Source organism: Pollicipes pollicipes, unplaced genomic scaffold (genome assembly GCF_011947565.3).
Source record: "Pollicipes pollicipes isolate AB1234 unplaced genomic scaffold, Ppol_2.1 Scaffold_6414;HRSCAF=7608_pilon_pilon_pilon, whole genome shotgun sequence".
NCBI classification, from domain to species: domain Eukaryota; kingdom Metazoa; phylum Arthropoda; class Thecostraca; order Pollicipedomorpha; family Pollicipedidae; genus Pollicipes; species Pollicipes pollicipes.
The window spans coordinates 15,565-34,326 of NW_023596869.1; the positions used below are offsets into that span (position 1 = coordinate 15,565).

General features: G+C 50.1%; 1 protein-coding gene across 1 annotated transcript in view; it reads left to right on the plus strand.

Moving 5' to 3' along the window:
- The first annotated feature begins 1,293 nt into the window (after positions 1 to 1,293).
- LOC119106897 (ras-related protein Rab-38) overlaps positions 1,294 to 18,762 on the plus strand; it is a 40,526-nt gene continuing 23,057 nt past the window's right edge. Inside the window, exon 1 of the mRNA XM_037230241.1 lies at positions 1,294 to 1,828. Coding sequence (XP_037086136.1) covers positions 1,748 to 1,828 — 81 coding nt within the window. The 5' untranslated portion in view covers positions 1,294 to 1,747. The remainder of the gene's footprint in view (positions 1,829 to 18,762) is intronic.

Here is an 18,762-nt window from a genome sequence, read left to right on the forward strand (position 1 = left end):
TAATTAAAAATGCACAATTATCGATAAACTTGCATGCTTCATTTATCAACATTGCACGGATCTAAGTCAGAGCCCAAAATCTTTCAAAATTATTCAGGGAACGCACGTAAATTCCATCCAATCCCTTTCATTAAAACGCCTGTAGCCTTCCTGTTTCAATCTAAGAGCAGTCGGCGTTGGGGAGGGGGGGGGGGGAGAAGGCTACGGTCCCTCGAATCATGTGGAATGCCCCACTCAAAACACAGCGTTTGTGATAAGCGCACCTTGTTTGACTGATGCCAGGCACGGGTTTGTCTCATCGTCACGTCCGTGCAAAATGACTGATGCTTACAGTGTGTGAGCGCTGCGTAAAATTCCGAGACATTCTCTGTTATATTTGCGCTACACTTGCCTTCCACATACTTGCGATGCATGACTGGCCTTTCTGTACTTGCCTAGAATACGCCGTTGCAAAGTTGAAGTGGCTTTGCAGCATAGCTGTTGGCCTATGCTATTTGCAGGTGGAATCCAGTTTGACGGGTCCATCTAATTATGGTGCATCGTCTACTGTCTGATTTTGACATGAGGTGAGCCGTCGACGGTGCTGGCACGCTATTAAGCGGGCCAGTTGTTTGCCGGGAAGTTATTCTGCTGCAGCTTGATTGTTCAGCACGGTCAACGGCAGATGCATGCCGCTGGTTCACATGGCTCCCAAAATCTTGGCGCAGACCCAGTTCTTGTCCCACCGCCAACCTATGAACAGAGCACGACCACGGCTGTACATTGCAAATATTGCTCGGCGCTTGCTCGCTATGAAAACAATGTAGCCGTGGCCCGTGACAGTGAACTCCCCGGCCGTCGGTCACTGAACATTTGTGGAAATGCCGACCTAGTGGAGCACCGCGCCGTAATGCAGCGGTCCGGCACGGCAGCGGTGCTCTCCAACACCACACGGGCGCGCACAAGACGGTCCGTGCCCGGTCCAGCTGTGCGCACATGCGTGCGGCTTACCATCGTGAGGGACACGTGCCGGGCGTTCGCCGGGCCGTGCGGCGCGCGCCGCGTATTCTCCGATGCCAGTGGCCGGGCCGGCGCCCACGCCGCCCGTGACGTCCGCGACCGCGGCTCCTCTGAGCGGCGCCGCGAGGTGCTGGCAGTCCACGTGACCCCGTCTGGCTGGACAAATCTGCGACTGCCGCCGCGCGCCGAGTGCGACGGCCGCCGCATTCCCCGAGAGCATGTTTATAAACACACGTCTGCGATCTGTCAGGCGGCGCGGGTCGCCGGGCCCGAGTCTCGGCGTGTCCAGCTGTCGCTCTGGGCAGGCCGGCTCTCCCACCACGCGGTGCCGGTCCCCAGTCTGACCGCCGACCGCCCGTCGAACCAGGGGGGCCGGTGTGACGCCAGAGGGGCCAGTGTGACGCGCTCGCGGCGTATCGTGGCGCACCGGGAGTGCATCGCTCTCGGGGCCGACCGTCGGACACCAGCCAGTGGCGCGCGGTGTGGGCGACGGTCAAGTGTGCGCTGGCGACGCGTTAGGAGTCGAGGCGAATCAGGACCGAATCCAGGAGCGGGACCTGCACCGAGATCAGGAGCAGCGGTGGAGCTAGCGCCGACGCAGCACCAGCGGGACTGGGACCAGGGAGCGGCTCGGGACTAGGAGCAGCAGGACCAGGAGCCGCAGCGACAGTGAACAGGGTCCGCAGCTTCAGGCTCAGCAGCAGCAGCAGGATCGGGACCAGGACCGGGAGCCGGACGACAGGGCGACATGAACGGCACCAGGAGCCGCGAGCAGCGTGAGCAGAAGCCCAGCCGCGGCAGGGTCGTCGGCAGGGTTCGTCGCCGTGTGGTGAGTATCAGCTGACACCCGATAGGGACGGCTGGGGCCGGGGACTACCTGATAGCGCCGGGACGGAGGTCCAGTGACCCCTGGTCGCCAACCGATAACGCGCGGCTGGAAGAGCGCAGCGGGTTGGCACGACCAGCGCGAGGGAGCCTGGATTGGGGGGGTGGGTGGAGGCTGACGTGTACCAATGTCCATTGGCCGGATATCCGTTAGCATATCGGAGTTCTGTCGCAGAGTCGAGGAGGTGCTCGGTGGCCAAACGATTTCACTTCAGTCGTTTGAACCTCGGGGTCAATCCATCAACACCTGTCCCGAGCAACCTTACTTCACGCGACATTAGCGCTGTCCGCCCGTGATTTTATCAGTGTGCTTTCCCAGTGCTTTCTGTGCCATTTCCACTGCCCTAGGGTGAGTGCGCTAGCGCTATGCCTGAATCGCTACACGCACAAGGATGAGGAAGCTCCATGATGACGAACGTTCCTAAACATGTAATTGGCCAGTACTCTAGCCACGCTATCGTCGTCGATTATCCGTTGCTTCGAATGAATCACTTATCTGAAGGCCAGTGGCGTGTACACGTTCCGCACTGATACCCACGCCTGATAGGCCGATAAGGACCGCCAGCAACTGGAAGAGCGGGACCAGGGTCTAGGTGCATATGCCACTAAAATACCTTCGAAGCTGGTGTCGTTGACAGATATTGAGCTGAGTGCTAACAAAGCCGGTGTCAAGACCGTGTGATTTTTACAGATTCAATGTATGGCTTTTAAATGGACGGATCCCTGGCATGGTTGCTCACGTTAAACAGCCCTTGTTGTGTGAGCCCTAACCCTTACCGTCCGATGGCGTAATTCCGGGTCAACGGTAAAGTTTGGTGGCGAAAGATGAAGATATCGTAGTGGTCAGCACGGTCCGTCCTGTCTTTAGTCTTTATTGCCTGATCTTTACCAATTGGCAGCACGGTCCGTCCTGTCCCATTGCCTGATCTTTAGCGCGGTCGCCGACACCGGCCGCGGACCGTATCTGTCAAGGGCAAGTAGCGCGTGCATTGAGCGACTTGAACCCTACCCAGTAAGGATGGGTGTATCGGAAGGCAGGCGCTCCCACCAACTGAACCATCGAACGGAATTGGCATACTGAAAAAATCAGACTCTTGTGTAAGTATTTATCGATGTGTTTCCTGTGAATCCCCGATGAACGCTTCTTACACTTAAGCATTGGTGAACCACGACTATTGACGTATTTCAGATTTCAAGACCCTTGCAGCGTAGAACGGTCTCTGGGATCACAGAAAACCGTTCCATCACGACCACTCATTCGATATTTACGTTGAAACACCGTGTACACACGGTTCGCATCTGGCTGGGCTCGCGCTTGGTTGGGGTTGGGGACAATTCCTCCTCCCCCCCCCCCCCCGCTCCACCGGAGATTTTACAGAATAATTTCCGGACGGGTGGCGTAGCCGCACCAAACTTTCCTTAGATATAAGCAATTGAATGGTCGATCTTTTTGGCATAAAAGATTCGGTGTACCTTCCAAGGCCGCTGATCCATGGTAGGTCAAAGTAATGCCATGGCTGTCAGCAAAGGAAATTTCTAGGAAATGCTTTAATCTGATGCGAAAGCGGAGTGGTAGACAAGACAATCCATCACTTATACAAAGAGACATTTGAAGTAATAATGTAGACAATTTTAATTGACCTTGGGTGAGGTATGAAGGTCAGACCACGGTGAAAGCCAAACTGTTTTTTACTGAAGAACTTGGAAGGTCAGACGAGATCACTGACCTGAAATAAACACCAGAAACCATTGATCAGAACAATACGTATATGCATATGTATATATGTATATATAAATATATATATATATATATATATATATATATATATATATATATATATCTATCTATCTATATCTATCTATCTATATATATATATATATATATATATATATATATATATATATATATATATATGGTTCAAGGCGGTTGCATGAGGAGACCTTGGGGCACCTTGGACTTCAATCTTGAGTTTGACCCTGTTTCACCTCTTTAACAAAAATGTTTATGGTCTATGGACCTGAAACTTTCACATCAGTTATTTCGCATACAGACCAACCCGCCCTGTGACTTTGGTGTCTTAAGCTCTCTTAATTATTGACATATCAGGGGTCAAATTGACTCCCCACACGAGCAAAGGGCATTCGACTGGCCTACCGCGTGCGTGTCAAGGACCTTCGGAACTACGACGATCGCTGGTTATCATTGACGTTCCACCATAGGATACGCAATTGTACGCGTCGCTATCCTTTTTTTAACTCAAACCTTGCACGGCACACGGTGCACTGTTCACTGGTTCACGGTGGCACGGCACTCCTGGTCGGAGCCAAGAGCGGCCTGATATGCGTCCTGGTATCCTGACATTGTCACAGTGTTATAATGGCTGGCACAGCCAAAGTTCCTGATATTTTGGGACGATCGAGGAGTGCCTGCGTTGGTCAGCAATCCAAATGTTGTTGCGTGTCAGTCCAAATTGATATCCATCCCTGATTCCTCCGCCTGTTGCGCACACAATACAACAAAACATGGTAACTTTTAGCCGGCGTGGTTTTCGCCATTGCCCTCAACCACCTACTGCTTGGGCTCCAAAACACTCTGTGACGGTAAATGACCGTCGCTCATCGATGTAAGATGGCAGCATTGGTAGCCCACCGGGAGGCCAGCAGGTCATGTCGAAAAGCAACTGAATAAGGTCTGCCTATGTTTGGATTGCTTCAGCCTCATTAGGCATGTTTCAGATTGTTCCTCTGGCTTCTGTCAGGGAACTCGGCCGAAGAGTGACATGTTTGACGATCTCTGACGCGAAATCTGATGGCTGTGCGAAATCGAGTCACATACATAGGAAAGGTATGCGACCGAAGGCGGTCACATACGTTTCCACCTCACTTGTGGAAGGTGGCACTCGGAACATGCCGTTCTCTCTCAAGCGTCACTTTGTACAATGTGGTAGGTCTGCCAATTAAAAGTGGTTGCAGAACTTCCGGCTTATTAAAATGCATGCAGTAATCCATATTACTTCACATGTGCACAACATATTCACCAACATAAACACAACACATTCACCAACCTATATACCACATCTTCAACATGTACACACCGTATTCAACAACATATACACCGCATATTTCCAAACATATGCTCAAAATATAACAATGCATACCACGCATGCACTCTATATCTTGCTAGCTACAGTGACATACGACGATCCGGTCCGCAGTGATATCGCCGCGGTGTTGTGCTGTGGAACACCTGGTAGGCTATGTTCATCCCATTCTCGTGCCCTCGTTCGGCGTATGCATCCAGCAATCTAGACGGCAAACAGCAAGCCCTCAAGATCACTGGTAGTGTTCCACCGCGCGCGTCTCACACCGCGTCACATGACCTGTCTGGCCACGTCCTGCGAGCGTTGACAGGGGGGGGGGGAGGGGATCACACACCCGGTGAAAGCGTTCCACCGCGCGCGTCTCACACCGCGTCACATGACCAGTCCGCCCACGCCTTGCGAGTGCTGACAGGGGGGGGGGGGGGGTCACACACCTGGTGAAAGCGTTCCACCGCGCGCGTCTCACACCGCGTCACATGACCTGTCTGCCCACACCCTGCGAACGTTGGCACGGAAGGAGACCCGCACACCCGGTAACCGGAGCTGAGGCCGAAGCCCCACAGCAGCGTCCCGGTGGCATCGGGGCTGCCAAACAGGTCTCACCGGCTCAGCCAGCGCTGCACGAGACAAGCTGGCTGAAGCGACCATCCGAGCTGCAGACGCGAACAATGCCCAGGCTGGTCAGTGCTGACACCCGGACGCACAGGTGACAGGCGTATGATGTAGCTGCGCTGCTTCGAAAGGAGCAGGGTTTGTTGGGAGACCCGGACCGCCTCTGAAACGAAAAGTTGAAGCTACGTGGCGGGTGCAATGTGTACCATGAGAACTGGTCACTAAAAGGGCTTTACGACCATCTAAGAAGTTTCCAAAAGCTAGTCCCTCCATTTATGCCCCATGTCTAGTCTTACTGCACTGATAATAAAACAATGCAATGCATGTTGTCCAGCCAGGTGCGGTTTTTCAGCGCTGTCTCTGACCTGGCTCCCTGGACCTCATGTGGGCAGGTGCAGCATGCACAGCGTGGCGAGATGAACACGTCCTACCTAAGTAATGCCTTGTGAATCCAGTGGAATCAAAACCAAAGTACCTAGGCGCGTCGCTTCTCCTATGCGACCCAGACGGGTGCGGGGCTGCTAAAACCGTTCGACGTCTGGGTGGCAGACGGCCTCTAGATCAGTCGATCCAAGTAAAAGTGTATCGACATGTCTCCTAAATGACTTTTTGAGAGACGTCACGAGCGCCGCGATAGCTGGCGACCATTGAGATGCTTTGACTGTGTCGTCGTTGCGTGACGACTTCCAGCCTGACATTGGATGCATCTCACAAACGACACCGATCTTGGAGTGAGCTGCATGGGCCGGTCAGCCCATGGTTTGTAGGCCTGCGGGCTCATAGGTGCCCCACATGGGGAGGGCAGCTGTATTGTGGGCTGGAGGGGAACAGAACTTCAACCGCTTCGGGTCGGTGAGGGTGAACTGCTGACCCAGGTGGAAGAGCTCTTATTTACGGAACAAACGACGATTCAACGATAAAAGTGCAAGGAAAAGATCGCGTGCGAACCCAGCGCTGAAATGTACGATGAAGTGGTTGCAATATTACGTTTTGTACGATAATAGTTTCGATGTAACGTCATATACCACGTAGCAATAGCCAAACATAGAAAGATTGTAATCCGTGCATATGTTGTTGAGAACATGCCGAGGCAGAAGTCGCGATAGTGGATGGAGTGGCCCAAGGGCTTTACTGATTCTGGAGATGGTATCTTCAACGTGCTGATGAAAGTGAAAGTCAGTAGATACCTCCGGCCAAGGTGTTTGTGGCTTGTAACGGAAGGGATTCGCTGGCCACCAAAGGCCAGCTGTGGTGGGCTATATGTGTTCGTGTTGGTGACTTGAATTGTTTTTGTGGCGTTGAACATGATGAGCCAGTCTTTACCGAACTCTTGCATGCTATGTAAGTCGTGTTGGAGTGACGTTTGTGTGGCCGCTGAGACTTGTTGCTGTGCTGTTTATAGTGTGGTATCGTCGGCAAAGAGCGTTTGTCGTCAGTCTCCTCTGCTAGGTCGTTGAGACATATAAGCGTGAGGAGAAACTCCGGGACCGACCCCTGCGAGCACCCAGCATGCATTGCCCCAGGGTTGTTTCAACTGTTACCTACCTTGATCATCTGCTTGCGGTCTGAAAGACAGGATTCTAGTCAATTTTAGAGTCCCTAACGAGCTACAATAGTTTGTGCACTTGAACAGAAGGCCGTCAGCCGTATCTTGTCAAAGTGTTTACTAATGTCCAAGTAGATGGCTGTGAAGTCAATGCCTCGGCCCAAGGCAGGTAGGCTCCGAATGATACGAAACCAGTTTGAGCCGCTGGTGGAGGTGCATTTTTCTCACCTCCACTGGACCACAGGAGACTCCACAAAACATGTGCCGACAAAAGTTATAAACAAAAAAGTGGCTCCGAGGCCAAGCCGACGGTGGTATTTGGTGGTTACCTTGCGTAAGACTACAACAAACTGATTAGGATGAATACGAGGCATTATCAGAATCTGAATTCGACCAGTTTAACTATGTCAGTGTGTGCTTAGTATTTGTAAAACATTAGTTTATCAAATGGTGCGCGTGTGATTAGTAACGGAAAACATCGACGACCATAAACACAAAATGCGATACCATGGCGAATGCTGCCGTTCTTGTTTTTGCTAACGAGCACATTCAAATGTGTTTCGTCTCGTTTTGCCCCAGTGATTTTGGTCGTCATCTCCACATCGTTGGTCGATACGTGATCGCCGACGCAGCCAAGATGGTGCTGTTCTAGCCCGCTCCGGTACGGCATACTCGGTATGCCCGGCATGGCACGGCCGATGTGTAACTGCATCCCAAAGCGGCGCAATATGACACCAGTGTAATCCCACTAACAAATGACTGTTCTGCTCATACGTCGCAACTGATAAGCGCAACGATGCGTGGAGGTGAAAATGATCTGAACACATGCATGGATCATACTGAATCGGCTTACCCTTCGTCTGCATACTGGGAATAGTTAAAGGGAGTGTTCACCATTTGCATGGAGTTTCGAACTAAAGTACTCATCTTAAGGTTCATTTGGTGGAGTTCACAGCCCTGCCCTTTTTAAGGCCTGTGGCTCTCTAGTTGCTGGGCCACACGTACGCGAATATGCGCAAACTTTTTGTGCAGACCTTTTTAAAGTCACCCAGGTACTCGTGACGCCATAATAACGTCATTCAAATCCTGGCATTTCATTGGCCATACGGCGACGAAGATCAATGAAAATGTTATTGTCGGGTCGTTCTTATCCGGCGTTCGTGTGCACGATTTCCAGATATAGCGGCAGTCATTTGCCTCTCAATCAATTTTGTGCAGGATACGGTGTCGTGATTAAACAGTGACGTATTGATAAGTATATTTACTAAAAAGAGAAATCGTGTTGTCTGTAGAAGTCTTTTTCACTTGAAAAATATACCGATAGTTAGAAGCGAGCTTATTTCACCATGATGATGCTTATTAATACGACGGTGCTTTTCGCTTCATTCCTGGTAGAATAACTCGGAGAATGGAGAGACAGATGCATTGATATTTCGGCTACATGCCTCTATCAAAATGGATAGAGGTAGTAAATTCAAAATGTATTATCGATCCTGCCCGATTTTTCACTTTTTAACAGCGAGACAAAGATTAAACAGGTCACCAACATTCACCAACACCGAGTGGTAGTTCAGCTGGGGTCCGGTAGTTCTGGAGATAGCAGAAACGCGATCCCTCCTTTAACAAGCGGGAGCTTCCTGATCCATAAGAGATGGGAAAAACACCTGTTCATCGAGCGTTCAAAGATCAGCGCCGCTCTAACTACACCGGGTTCCAAGATCAGAAGCTGATCGGGCTCGAGACTGGCATTCGCCGCGATATCTGAGGATTAAAGACCTTTCCAGTGCCCATGCGGGGCGCGTCTTCGGCATCCATTGGCGCTGGGAGACGCCGCCTATCCTTCCACCAGCGCTGGGAGACGCCGCCTTTCCTTCTCGCCGGTGCTGGGAGACGCCGCCTCTCCCTCCCGCCGGCGCTGGGCCGCCGCCGGCGACAGCAGCGCCGCGTGGCGGCCGCCGGTGGCGGCGATGGCCGCCAGACGCGGTCGGGTGGCGCACGGGGAAAGACACCATGGCGGGCGGAAGCGACGCTGTGGAAGGCTCACCGGAGTCGGCCAAGACCGACGACCTGCAGGTGGAGGGTGCCGAGCACGCCATCGCGTCGGCCGAGCAGCACCGGTCGGATGGACCGACACCGGACCGCGGTGCCGCGAACGAGACGGACGCGCTGAGCATCGCCGAGGATGCGGGAGAGGTGGGTGGAAGCAGGCGCGTGTTGCCGTGCTGAGCTGCACACGTGGTGTTACCCAGGGAGTCCTGGTTTGGGGGGGGGCTGCTTGAGGTCACGCCAGTGCGGGAGTTGCTTGTTTAGGTCCTGCGATGCGTCACGGGACGAGCCCAATGTCGTCGGGGATGTGCCGAAGGTGTTAAGGGGAGACGAGCGCGGACCGCACGTGACGGAAACGCTCGGCACGTGACGGTTTCCCTGGGGACGTCGATCGTGCCAGGGCGGAATTCTACAGTGGGATGTGCTCTGCCAGCCCGTGCTGTGAAGACAAATACGCGCGCTAACCTGACAGGCTGATTGATATTGCTGATGCGTTGCACCGGTTTTGCGTGTTTCGTAGTTGTTTCTCGTTTGGGCGCAGTTGCTTACTGCAGATCGCCCTCCGTCAATAAACAGAACACTCTGCAGAGGGCTCACTAGTGTGCCGGTCCAACCCGGTCAGTCACGTTTTTGACGGCCTATTGTCTTCGCAGCTTTTATCCGTTGGGAAGCCATCAATCTTTTGGCAATCTTCTTTTGCGTGTGGCCTGTTCCACTGGTTCTAAAAGATGATGCCGCGTTTTTCAAACGGTGCCGAAAACAACGCGCTGTGGCTTTAAGCCAGGAGAGACCGGACTAGAGAACCACTCAGGCGCGTAGTCCGGTTCGCTGCGACCAATATCAACACTCTGTCCGGTCTGTTAGCGTTTTTGCGGTGTTTTGATCGCAGTCACCGCATATCACAATAACGGACATGCAGAAGGCATTGCGTCTTACTCGAAGCCAGCATTGTTTTTCTGATCAGTTTGGGGGGGGGGGGGGCGAAGGGAGGATTTGACCATTCCCACTTTTGATCTGGTGGGTCTCTTTTGGGATACATTTAGCTTTTTTAGTCTTTTCCTTGCTGAGCAGTCCCGACATATTGTGGAAAACTGCAGCTTTGCTCAGTGCACAGTTTACATGTTTACCGAGTGTTTTAATTACGCGGACTTCACGTATCATGTTACCTTGGCAACTTCTGCAGTATTCCGCCAGCCAGCGGCTCAAAGTAAACATCTGAACCTCCATGATTTCCCGGGATCTAATTGTCGAATCGGAAATGCAGACGACAATCCACAGCTCTCGTGAATATTATTCAGGAATCATGCAGTTAGTATCTTAATTGGTGTCATTCCAAGACGATACGATCCCCATATCTTCGTAAGAAGGCAGGGCCCTCTAACAACCGCAAAAGAAGTCATGCACATTTGTACTTGACTCCCAGCAAAAGAGGTGCATGTGCTTCACTACCACCATACCACCATGTCCACAAGGGTTGAGGGGCCAAGGTCAGGGCAAGTTAAAGTGATGTGTCATGGTCAGGGCAAGTTAAAGTGACGTGTCATGGTCAGATTACCTCAGGGATCTAAGTTTGCAATGTGCTCATACATAAGACAATAGTAATAGCCTTATTCCTCGGAGAAAGATCAGGAGAATGGAAATATAGATGTGTTGATATCTCGGCAACTTGCCTTCATCGAAACAATAGCAGAAGAGTAAAATAACCATCTTGCTTTTTTGTATGAAAGTGTGCACTATATTTCAGTGTTGGACTTATACGCCCCCAATAAAACGCCCATGTTTTTTTTTTCAACTGTGCACTTCCGCTGTTGTTTCGGTACAGGCATGTTGTCGAAATATCCACACATCTATATCTCCACTCTCCTGTTTTTTCTTCAACGAATAAGGCTGTTACTACTGTGTTATGTATGTGGGTAATGTTTCTCGCAAATGCACTTAACAACTCACGTAATTTTGCAATGTTGTGGTTCACATGCCATACAGAAGTCACTGATGTGGAAATGTGTCCGTTACACCCACCCATCTGCCACAAATCGGTGCAACAAATCACGCCGGTCCCAGATCTTTGTTGCCCCCACAATTCAAGCTGGATTCACGTGACGCCTGGTGATGATCGCCTATGATCTGGTGTGGTGTGGCTGAATCTGACTGATTGGCGGTCAAATGAGTTAACGAATTACCTCAACACGAGCGAAAAAGAAAGGTAACCGCGAAATACTGCACGTGCAGGCGGACATTAACTGTGAAGTGTATTCATGCCAAAACGTGCTGAATTGACCACTCGTCGATTAATTTAGTATTGTGTTAGTCGATGGCGTATGACGAGCGTTTGCACACGTCCTTCGCTAGGCTTTCAAAAAATTCAAAAAAATTATTTACAGCTGGATTCATGCCTTCAGCTACCTTAGGTGCCCACATATGGCCCAAAGCGTCAAAAAGGTCGGTAACGGCCAAATACGTCTTCCTGGCTCGCGCGCACGTGATACCCAGCACATGCGACATTGCTATCTACAACGCGTGATGGTCTGTTCGATTCCCTATCCATACATGCCACTCCTGAGTACGTCCGCACCCGTGTGCCGAGATTTGGCACAAAACGTACGAACCCGACGAAAAGAGCGAAGTCCATCTTGCCAGCTCGTGTGAGCGCGACACGTGGCCCATGTGAGTGGAGGCGTGGTACCATTCGGTTGGCATCTCCATTCGCTTCTGAGGCGTGACACTCCCGAATCGCTTCAAATCTTTCGTGACGAAATGTGGCGCGAAACAGAAAGGAGGTTGTGAGCAGAAAAATCCGTCTTGCCAGCTCCTGTGAGCGCGATGCGTGACGCATGCAGAATGAAACGTGGCATCACGCGGCTTCCATTAGATTACCTTTTGGGGCATTCCACTCTCGTCGATAAGGTTTGACGCTTCGCCCTGGGCTACCTGTATGCTGAACTCCAAGATCGGGAAACTTTAAGAAAACAACATAATAGGAAAGATGAAGTCAGGATAATAATTGAGCATGTTGGTAAATTGACGCTATTTGCTCCATTTATCTTCAAGCTAGTTCCCATTTCTTGTTGCAGGCCAATACCAAATACATTGTTTTTGTTAACCGAAATGACAGGCCTAACCCACCCCCAGGCCGGCTAATCGTTAGGTAACACGTTAGACTGCATGAATTAGTACACAAACGCTGAAGGGGGAATCATTTCTTGCAGATTTTCGTATCATCTGCTTGATAATAAATCTCAAGACTGCCATCAGTTGTCCCATGCCATGCAAGGCATCTTACTGGTTTTCATCCACAGCTAGTGAATGATTGGTGTGGACAGTATGGATTTTGCTAATGACTTTACGTACCTCCGAAACATGAGTCAAGACTCGGCTATGGACTAAGTTTCCAATTCAATCAGCTTCAGTGACATTTTGAATTTTAAAAAGTGCGACTTATTTCTCATCAGATTAATCAAAGAAGTGTATAATTTTACACTATGATGACAGCGCTGCTGTAACACCACCCTGAACTTGCTGCGAGTGTAGTGAACTTCATCACTGAAAAGGTTCAAATTCAACGGAAGCTTTGTATGCTAATGCACTGTTCTGCAATGCAGTTTAATTAAAGCAAGCAGCCCCATGGTGATCATAATGCTCGGCATAGTAGAGTCGGGCACTCAAAGCAGGTTGTACGTCTAGCCATATTATATGAGGCTCACCTTTGATTCTCCATACGTCTTCCTAATTTTTTTAGTCAAACCTGGCATTCGTCAAAGGCCGAGGGCACTGCCGTTGTTACAACATTTGAATGACGATACCATGTTAACATGACTGCACATTTTCAAACAACTGCGCATGCATAGTTCTGAAAGGGGCACGGGGTGCAGCACGTTACTGAATGAGGTTTTCTTCTGCAAGCTGGCCAAGCTGAATGAACAGTTGAGGATTCCTGTCATTAACTGACAGGGCGCGCCAAGAAGCAACACAAACATCATCGCAAATCCACAAGACTGCAAACCTCCCAGAAAATATATTCAAAATTACTGCGAATGCTGTAGAACTTTGCATGTTAATACCGGCGAAAGAAGACCGAAGAGGACCCAGTGATTGCCGGAGTAGGTGTCGAACCCTAGGGGACCCAGTAATTGCCGGAGTAGGTGTCGAACCCAAGGGGACCCAGTGATTGCCGGAGTAGGTGTCGAGTTTCTTGTGTCGGCACTTCCGCTTCATGTAATTTTGTACCGAAGGGTAATAATGGGCTGCCTATTTGCGTATTGAAAGTCTGGTTGATCTCAGACACAGAGACAAGGAACGCTTGTTGCTGGTTCACCACCAAGAAACCAGTCGGCACTTTTTTGAACTGTTTAGATAAAGCATGTAAATAAAGCATCTAAATAAAACACGACGGCCAGACTGAACGACCGCCGCATGGCGTGATGGTCGGCCTGAACGACCAAAGCATGAAGCGACGGCCAGACTGAACGACCGGCGTGTGGGATGATTGCCAGCCTGAACGGCCTCCGCTCGCTTCATTCCAAAGAGAATAGAGTATATTCTTTTCATGTTATGCTGTCTTGGTAGAATGTTGCAAACCTTGTCCGTTGCAGTCGCAGCTGGCCGTCTGTCACCTCTGGTAGGGAAATGACTGTAACCGAGTGAGGATGCTTTAACGTAAACCATGCGGCTTTTGCATTTTGACTAGTTCAAGGACTTGCGTCAGATTTTGGCAACCAGTGGAGAAAAGGGGTGAGGTCAACAGAAGTGAGTAGAATAATGGACCGCATAATATACAAGCGAACTCAAAACTAACGAACGTCCAGCAATGCCTGTGATTAGCTGCGAAACGGGTAAGTCGTCTTTTGAAGTTACATCTCGGGTGCTGTTTATGTGTCAAACCCAGGCATGCACCGAACCATGGCAACTAGACAGGCGTTTGTGGGACGTAGTGCACCTTCCCCCCGGTCAATTCCCGGGTCGGTTTAACCGACAGCGTAAATTGATTCAAAATTATCGGTTTCATTGTCACTTTTTTAAATGGCGCGCGGTTACTGGACTCCAGCCGGGGCCTAGGCAGGCTCTTGATGACAACACCCAAGATCAGGCAATTTTCATGCAATACGATCAGATGACCCTGCAAATGCTAGTTTGAGGGAAGCTTTGCATGCTTACCTATGACAGGCGAACATTCCAATGCTTTGATAAGAACCGCATGGATGTTTTCCTAGAGGCGTCTGGCTTTATTAGTTTATGTTTGAATAGAGGCCACTTAAAAATATCATCCAGTTCTTGGTGAACCCAGGCACTCCGGCACATGACGTCTTCACCCGACTTATTTTCTTGGCATAAATCCGTTTCGAAGGACACTTCGATACCTTAAACCAACGCAATCGCCACCGACTGACTTAACCTTCACAGAGACGTTGTCATTGCAGTGACACGTGGAAGCTAGGTCCATCCGTTTGTTTACACATGACGCAATAATACTTGCAACTCCGCCGCAGACCATTTTCGCATCATGCATTTTGTGTTCCCAAAGATATTCTCTAAAAACCCAAGATTCCTCCAGGGCACTTCCCGCTAAAGCAAGGCATGGAACCAGTCGCTTATTGGCATGCAAATACGTCATGAGCCAAAAGTGCAAGGGAATGTCAGGAAACTGTGTAAAAAAGCAACGTCAACTTCAATGCATTATGCTCGGAGACAGAAGCTCGGTGACTGTGTCTGTTCTTCGCATTTTGTTCTTCCTCAGTCATTACAGCGAGAGATGCTGCTTAGAAGGAAGTAAATCAAAAGACCACGGCAGCACGTTCGCATCTGGTTCAGAGGCGATCCGTCACCCTGATTACGACATGCGAGGGGGATGTGAATTTGAGTACGACTAGTCAACATTGTATGGAATGTATTAGTTGCCTTAGATAAACACAAATAGCGGACAGCTTTTCAGAAAGCTGACTGGACAGAAATATCGCCTTTTCCCGACACCCTTTTTGCCGTATTGACGTGTAGCCTATCTCTGGATATCTTCTGTTTTTTTTAATGCGTGTGGGAAAGGACCGTGTGAATGATGCCTTGCTCCCCCCTCCGCCCCCCCCCCCCAAGAGGCCGCCCAAAATTGCAGGTATGTTTTTTTTTTGTCGGACTATCGGTTCTGACATGCCATCGATGTTTTATAGCCATGCATTCTTTACTTCCGCCCCCCCCCCCACCCCCACCCCACGTCTACTCCCAGGTGTCGCAGTTCCTGTCTTTCTGCCAACAGCTTACCTGCCACCACGCTGCCCATCCCCCCCCTCCCCCCGCCGAGTCCTGACTGGTGGATGATCTTTTCCTTTACGCTTCACACTGCAAATTTCGTCATCATTGAAATGCTGCGAGAATGGCATGCAACTGAAGTCACGCTATGCAACGAGGCGCGCTCCAAGCTCATTACATAATGGGCGGCCCGCAGCAGCGCCTGCCGCCTCGCCCCGGCTGTATCGCCGGCGGTGACAGTTGGTCAGCGTGCCGACCGAGCGTAAACGGCGGGCGCGAGAGCTGACCGCGCAGGCCCACCGCCCGCCCAGCAGACGTCGTTGGCACGGATGTCAGTTGGATATACCCTTGCATTGAAAAGCTCGCCTCTCATGACATGGTTTGATAAGCTGGCTGGCTGTCGACCGAGCCAGACAAAGTGCTTTTTTACGACGAAATACTTTGATTTTGGGACAAATTACAATTCTAGAGATTGCGATCGGACTATAACAAAGCACGAGGACTTCGCTCCTGGGCGCATTGCTGCACACATTGCATCGTGCCACGCCTCTGTTGTGCTCATACATATGGCATAAGTTTTGGCTTAGACTGCAGCACGCTGCATTCATGGCTGCTTTCGCCAGATGGTGACTGCTGTTTCCTGGCAGCCTGTTAAAGCATCAGATAGTGTTGAAATTTCCTCTTGATTTGTGGGCGGTTTATTCAAGTGCATCACGCCCTCTCGTTTTACATCTGGGTTCACTCCACGTTTACCGAGATCTGACCTATATCTATAAAAACTGTAACACAATAAGAGGTAGATCCATGGGCTGATTCTCGAGCGCGCATGGCCGGCTGCACATGTTAATCCCAACTTTTAGCAGCCCCGTTGTCCTTCTGTCCTCTGCCAAAACTCTGTGTTGACCTCGCCGCAAGCCTGGTAGCTGACTTATAAGTCCACCTTCAAGTCGTGTTATGCATTTTCTTCGCTACTAGCAGCTGCTACCCTTGAGGCGGTAATGGAATGGGGATGCTATATTTTGCCCTAATTGCAATGTTATAGAAAAGGCAGTTGATGAGGCAGCTTGCACGCAAGCGCAATAATGCTTGACCAGTACAAACTTAAAGAAATTATGCTTTAGTGGTGGGAACTGCAAGAAGAGGCCGTCAGTGGCAGCAAAATAGCAAGCTTAAGAAAGCACGACAGGACAGCCGGGCCGGGTGTGGTCGGACCAATTGCGTCAAAAACTTGCCCCGGTGTTCAAAGTAAAACTCACACGGCTGAGGCCTCGCTCGTGATTAAACAACGTTAGAATTATTCACATAAGAAATATCCACGAAATAATTGTCGTGGTTGCCCTGACCTAAACATGTCAGGCCCTCAGCATAGAGTAGCCACCATCATCATAGCATAGAGTATCACCTGCCGTATCTCATTGTGCATTATGCTCGTGACTCCAGACGCGCTCTGTTAGTAACCCAGTCGAACGCAAAAAGAGCCAGCTGGCTGCCGGCTAGAATCCAGATCAGCATTGGATTGAAGGCAATTGAATTGAATTGAAGGCTGAAAGGCTGTGCAACGCCTACCTCTCACCCTGACAGGAAGGGGCGGGCACCGCGGGGGAATCGAACCCCTTACCTCTGGTTCCCCAGACGCGCAGTGGTCATCTCAGACTCGTTAACCACTACAACCACCCGGCTCCCCTGAGTGCCCAATCAAAACCAGGCGATGGTAACGTGTGTGTTGGAATTCCACGGGCCAAACCGTAACGCTTATTGAATGCACATCAGGCCAAGGATCCCCCACTTCTCTTCTCGCTCATGTAGTGTTAAAGTCCCAAAGGGCCATACACCCTTATCGCCCATTTATGTTGCTCAAACCCCTGGGAGTTTTGCAGCCTTCTCTCGTGGTAACACTGATTATCAGTACCTGAATGAGCGTCAATGTTAATATAGAGCACAAGCATTGCCACATGTTCGGCTTTTCTATATTTCTTTTGATCCAACGCATAAAAGGTGAGCACTAAACCACGATCCTGGCCGGTTGGGGCCATGAGCCCTCCATGGACCGTAATATTTATATAAAATGATATTAAACGTGGCGCCTGCGATTTTGCGCAGGCCTTGTTGATGTCACCGATCGTGGAACGCTTCGCTTGGTACCTGCTGGACGAGACTGTTAAGTCTGAGGTTACCTTGCAAATGATTCGATTTTATAGCCCTGATCTTGTACTCCACAGCATCTCGCGGTTTTTCCTGCGACCCCAGACGCGTATAGCCTTTGAAAGCACATCATGTGTCACGTGTTTACAGAATTATGTGAAACCGGCAATGCATATTAGAAATATAACCTGCCCGCCGGTCTCTAGGAGATTACATAGACTAAGCGACAATTTTGTCCATGGCGGATGTCAGTAACAGAGGCTGGAACGTGGCATTAAGTCTAGACATTATCTGGAGTCGTTGGGTACACCTATCTGACGCCATGCCTTCGTGATTTTTGCACAGGGTGCGCTGGTGCGAACTGACAACCTGAAAACCAGTCGGGGGCTTTGCGCTGACTAGAATCAAGATCAGCAATGCTCTAAAAATGCTCTCTCCTCGGAATTGGCCACCCCTCGTTTCGTCATGTAAGAAAGGCAAAATCTTATATCATATCGGCTCGCGTGTTTCCTGTCATTTAGCGGATTTGTGATGGGTGGGTGGTCTTAGTATGGAAGCGGTCTCTACCAGGCTAGAGCGACTGAACTCAGGTTTGAAGAAGCGTGTTGGTCGAACCCCTCCTTAACTGTGATCCTGCACACCTAAATTGCGCTGAATGACTATGTGAATACAACGTTCATCAAGGCTGCATGCCTTTCTTTTTCCCCGTAGTTCTGTTCAGATCCATGGGATGCAAGCACATTAATTACATTTATTTAGGCGCATGACCCTGGTCGATTAACATCACTTAATGCAAAGCATGAACAATACGTCATTCGACCACTTAGACCAGACAAATGTCATAACTAATCAATGGTGATCATCCGGCATGATTATAGTTCATTAAATTGTATAGGTGTGGCTGCCACAACTATACAACGTAATGGACTACAGGACCGCACATCGAAGTCATGATGGGGACAAAGGGCTGGAACAACTGGGTACCATGACATAGCAAAATCGAAGCATTGGCCTGCAGAGAACTAATACCGTGTCCACTTCGTCTTTGAGGAGAAGAACAGGGCTCATTTAAATGAGTGAGAAGGGTAATTCAGGGGTAAACAGGAGAACACATACACCTTTAAGTTGGATGCATGTGCCTATGACGTAAATCTGTGTCAGTCAAAGTGAATGATTGTGACACTTAAAAAGTAGCCG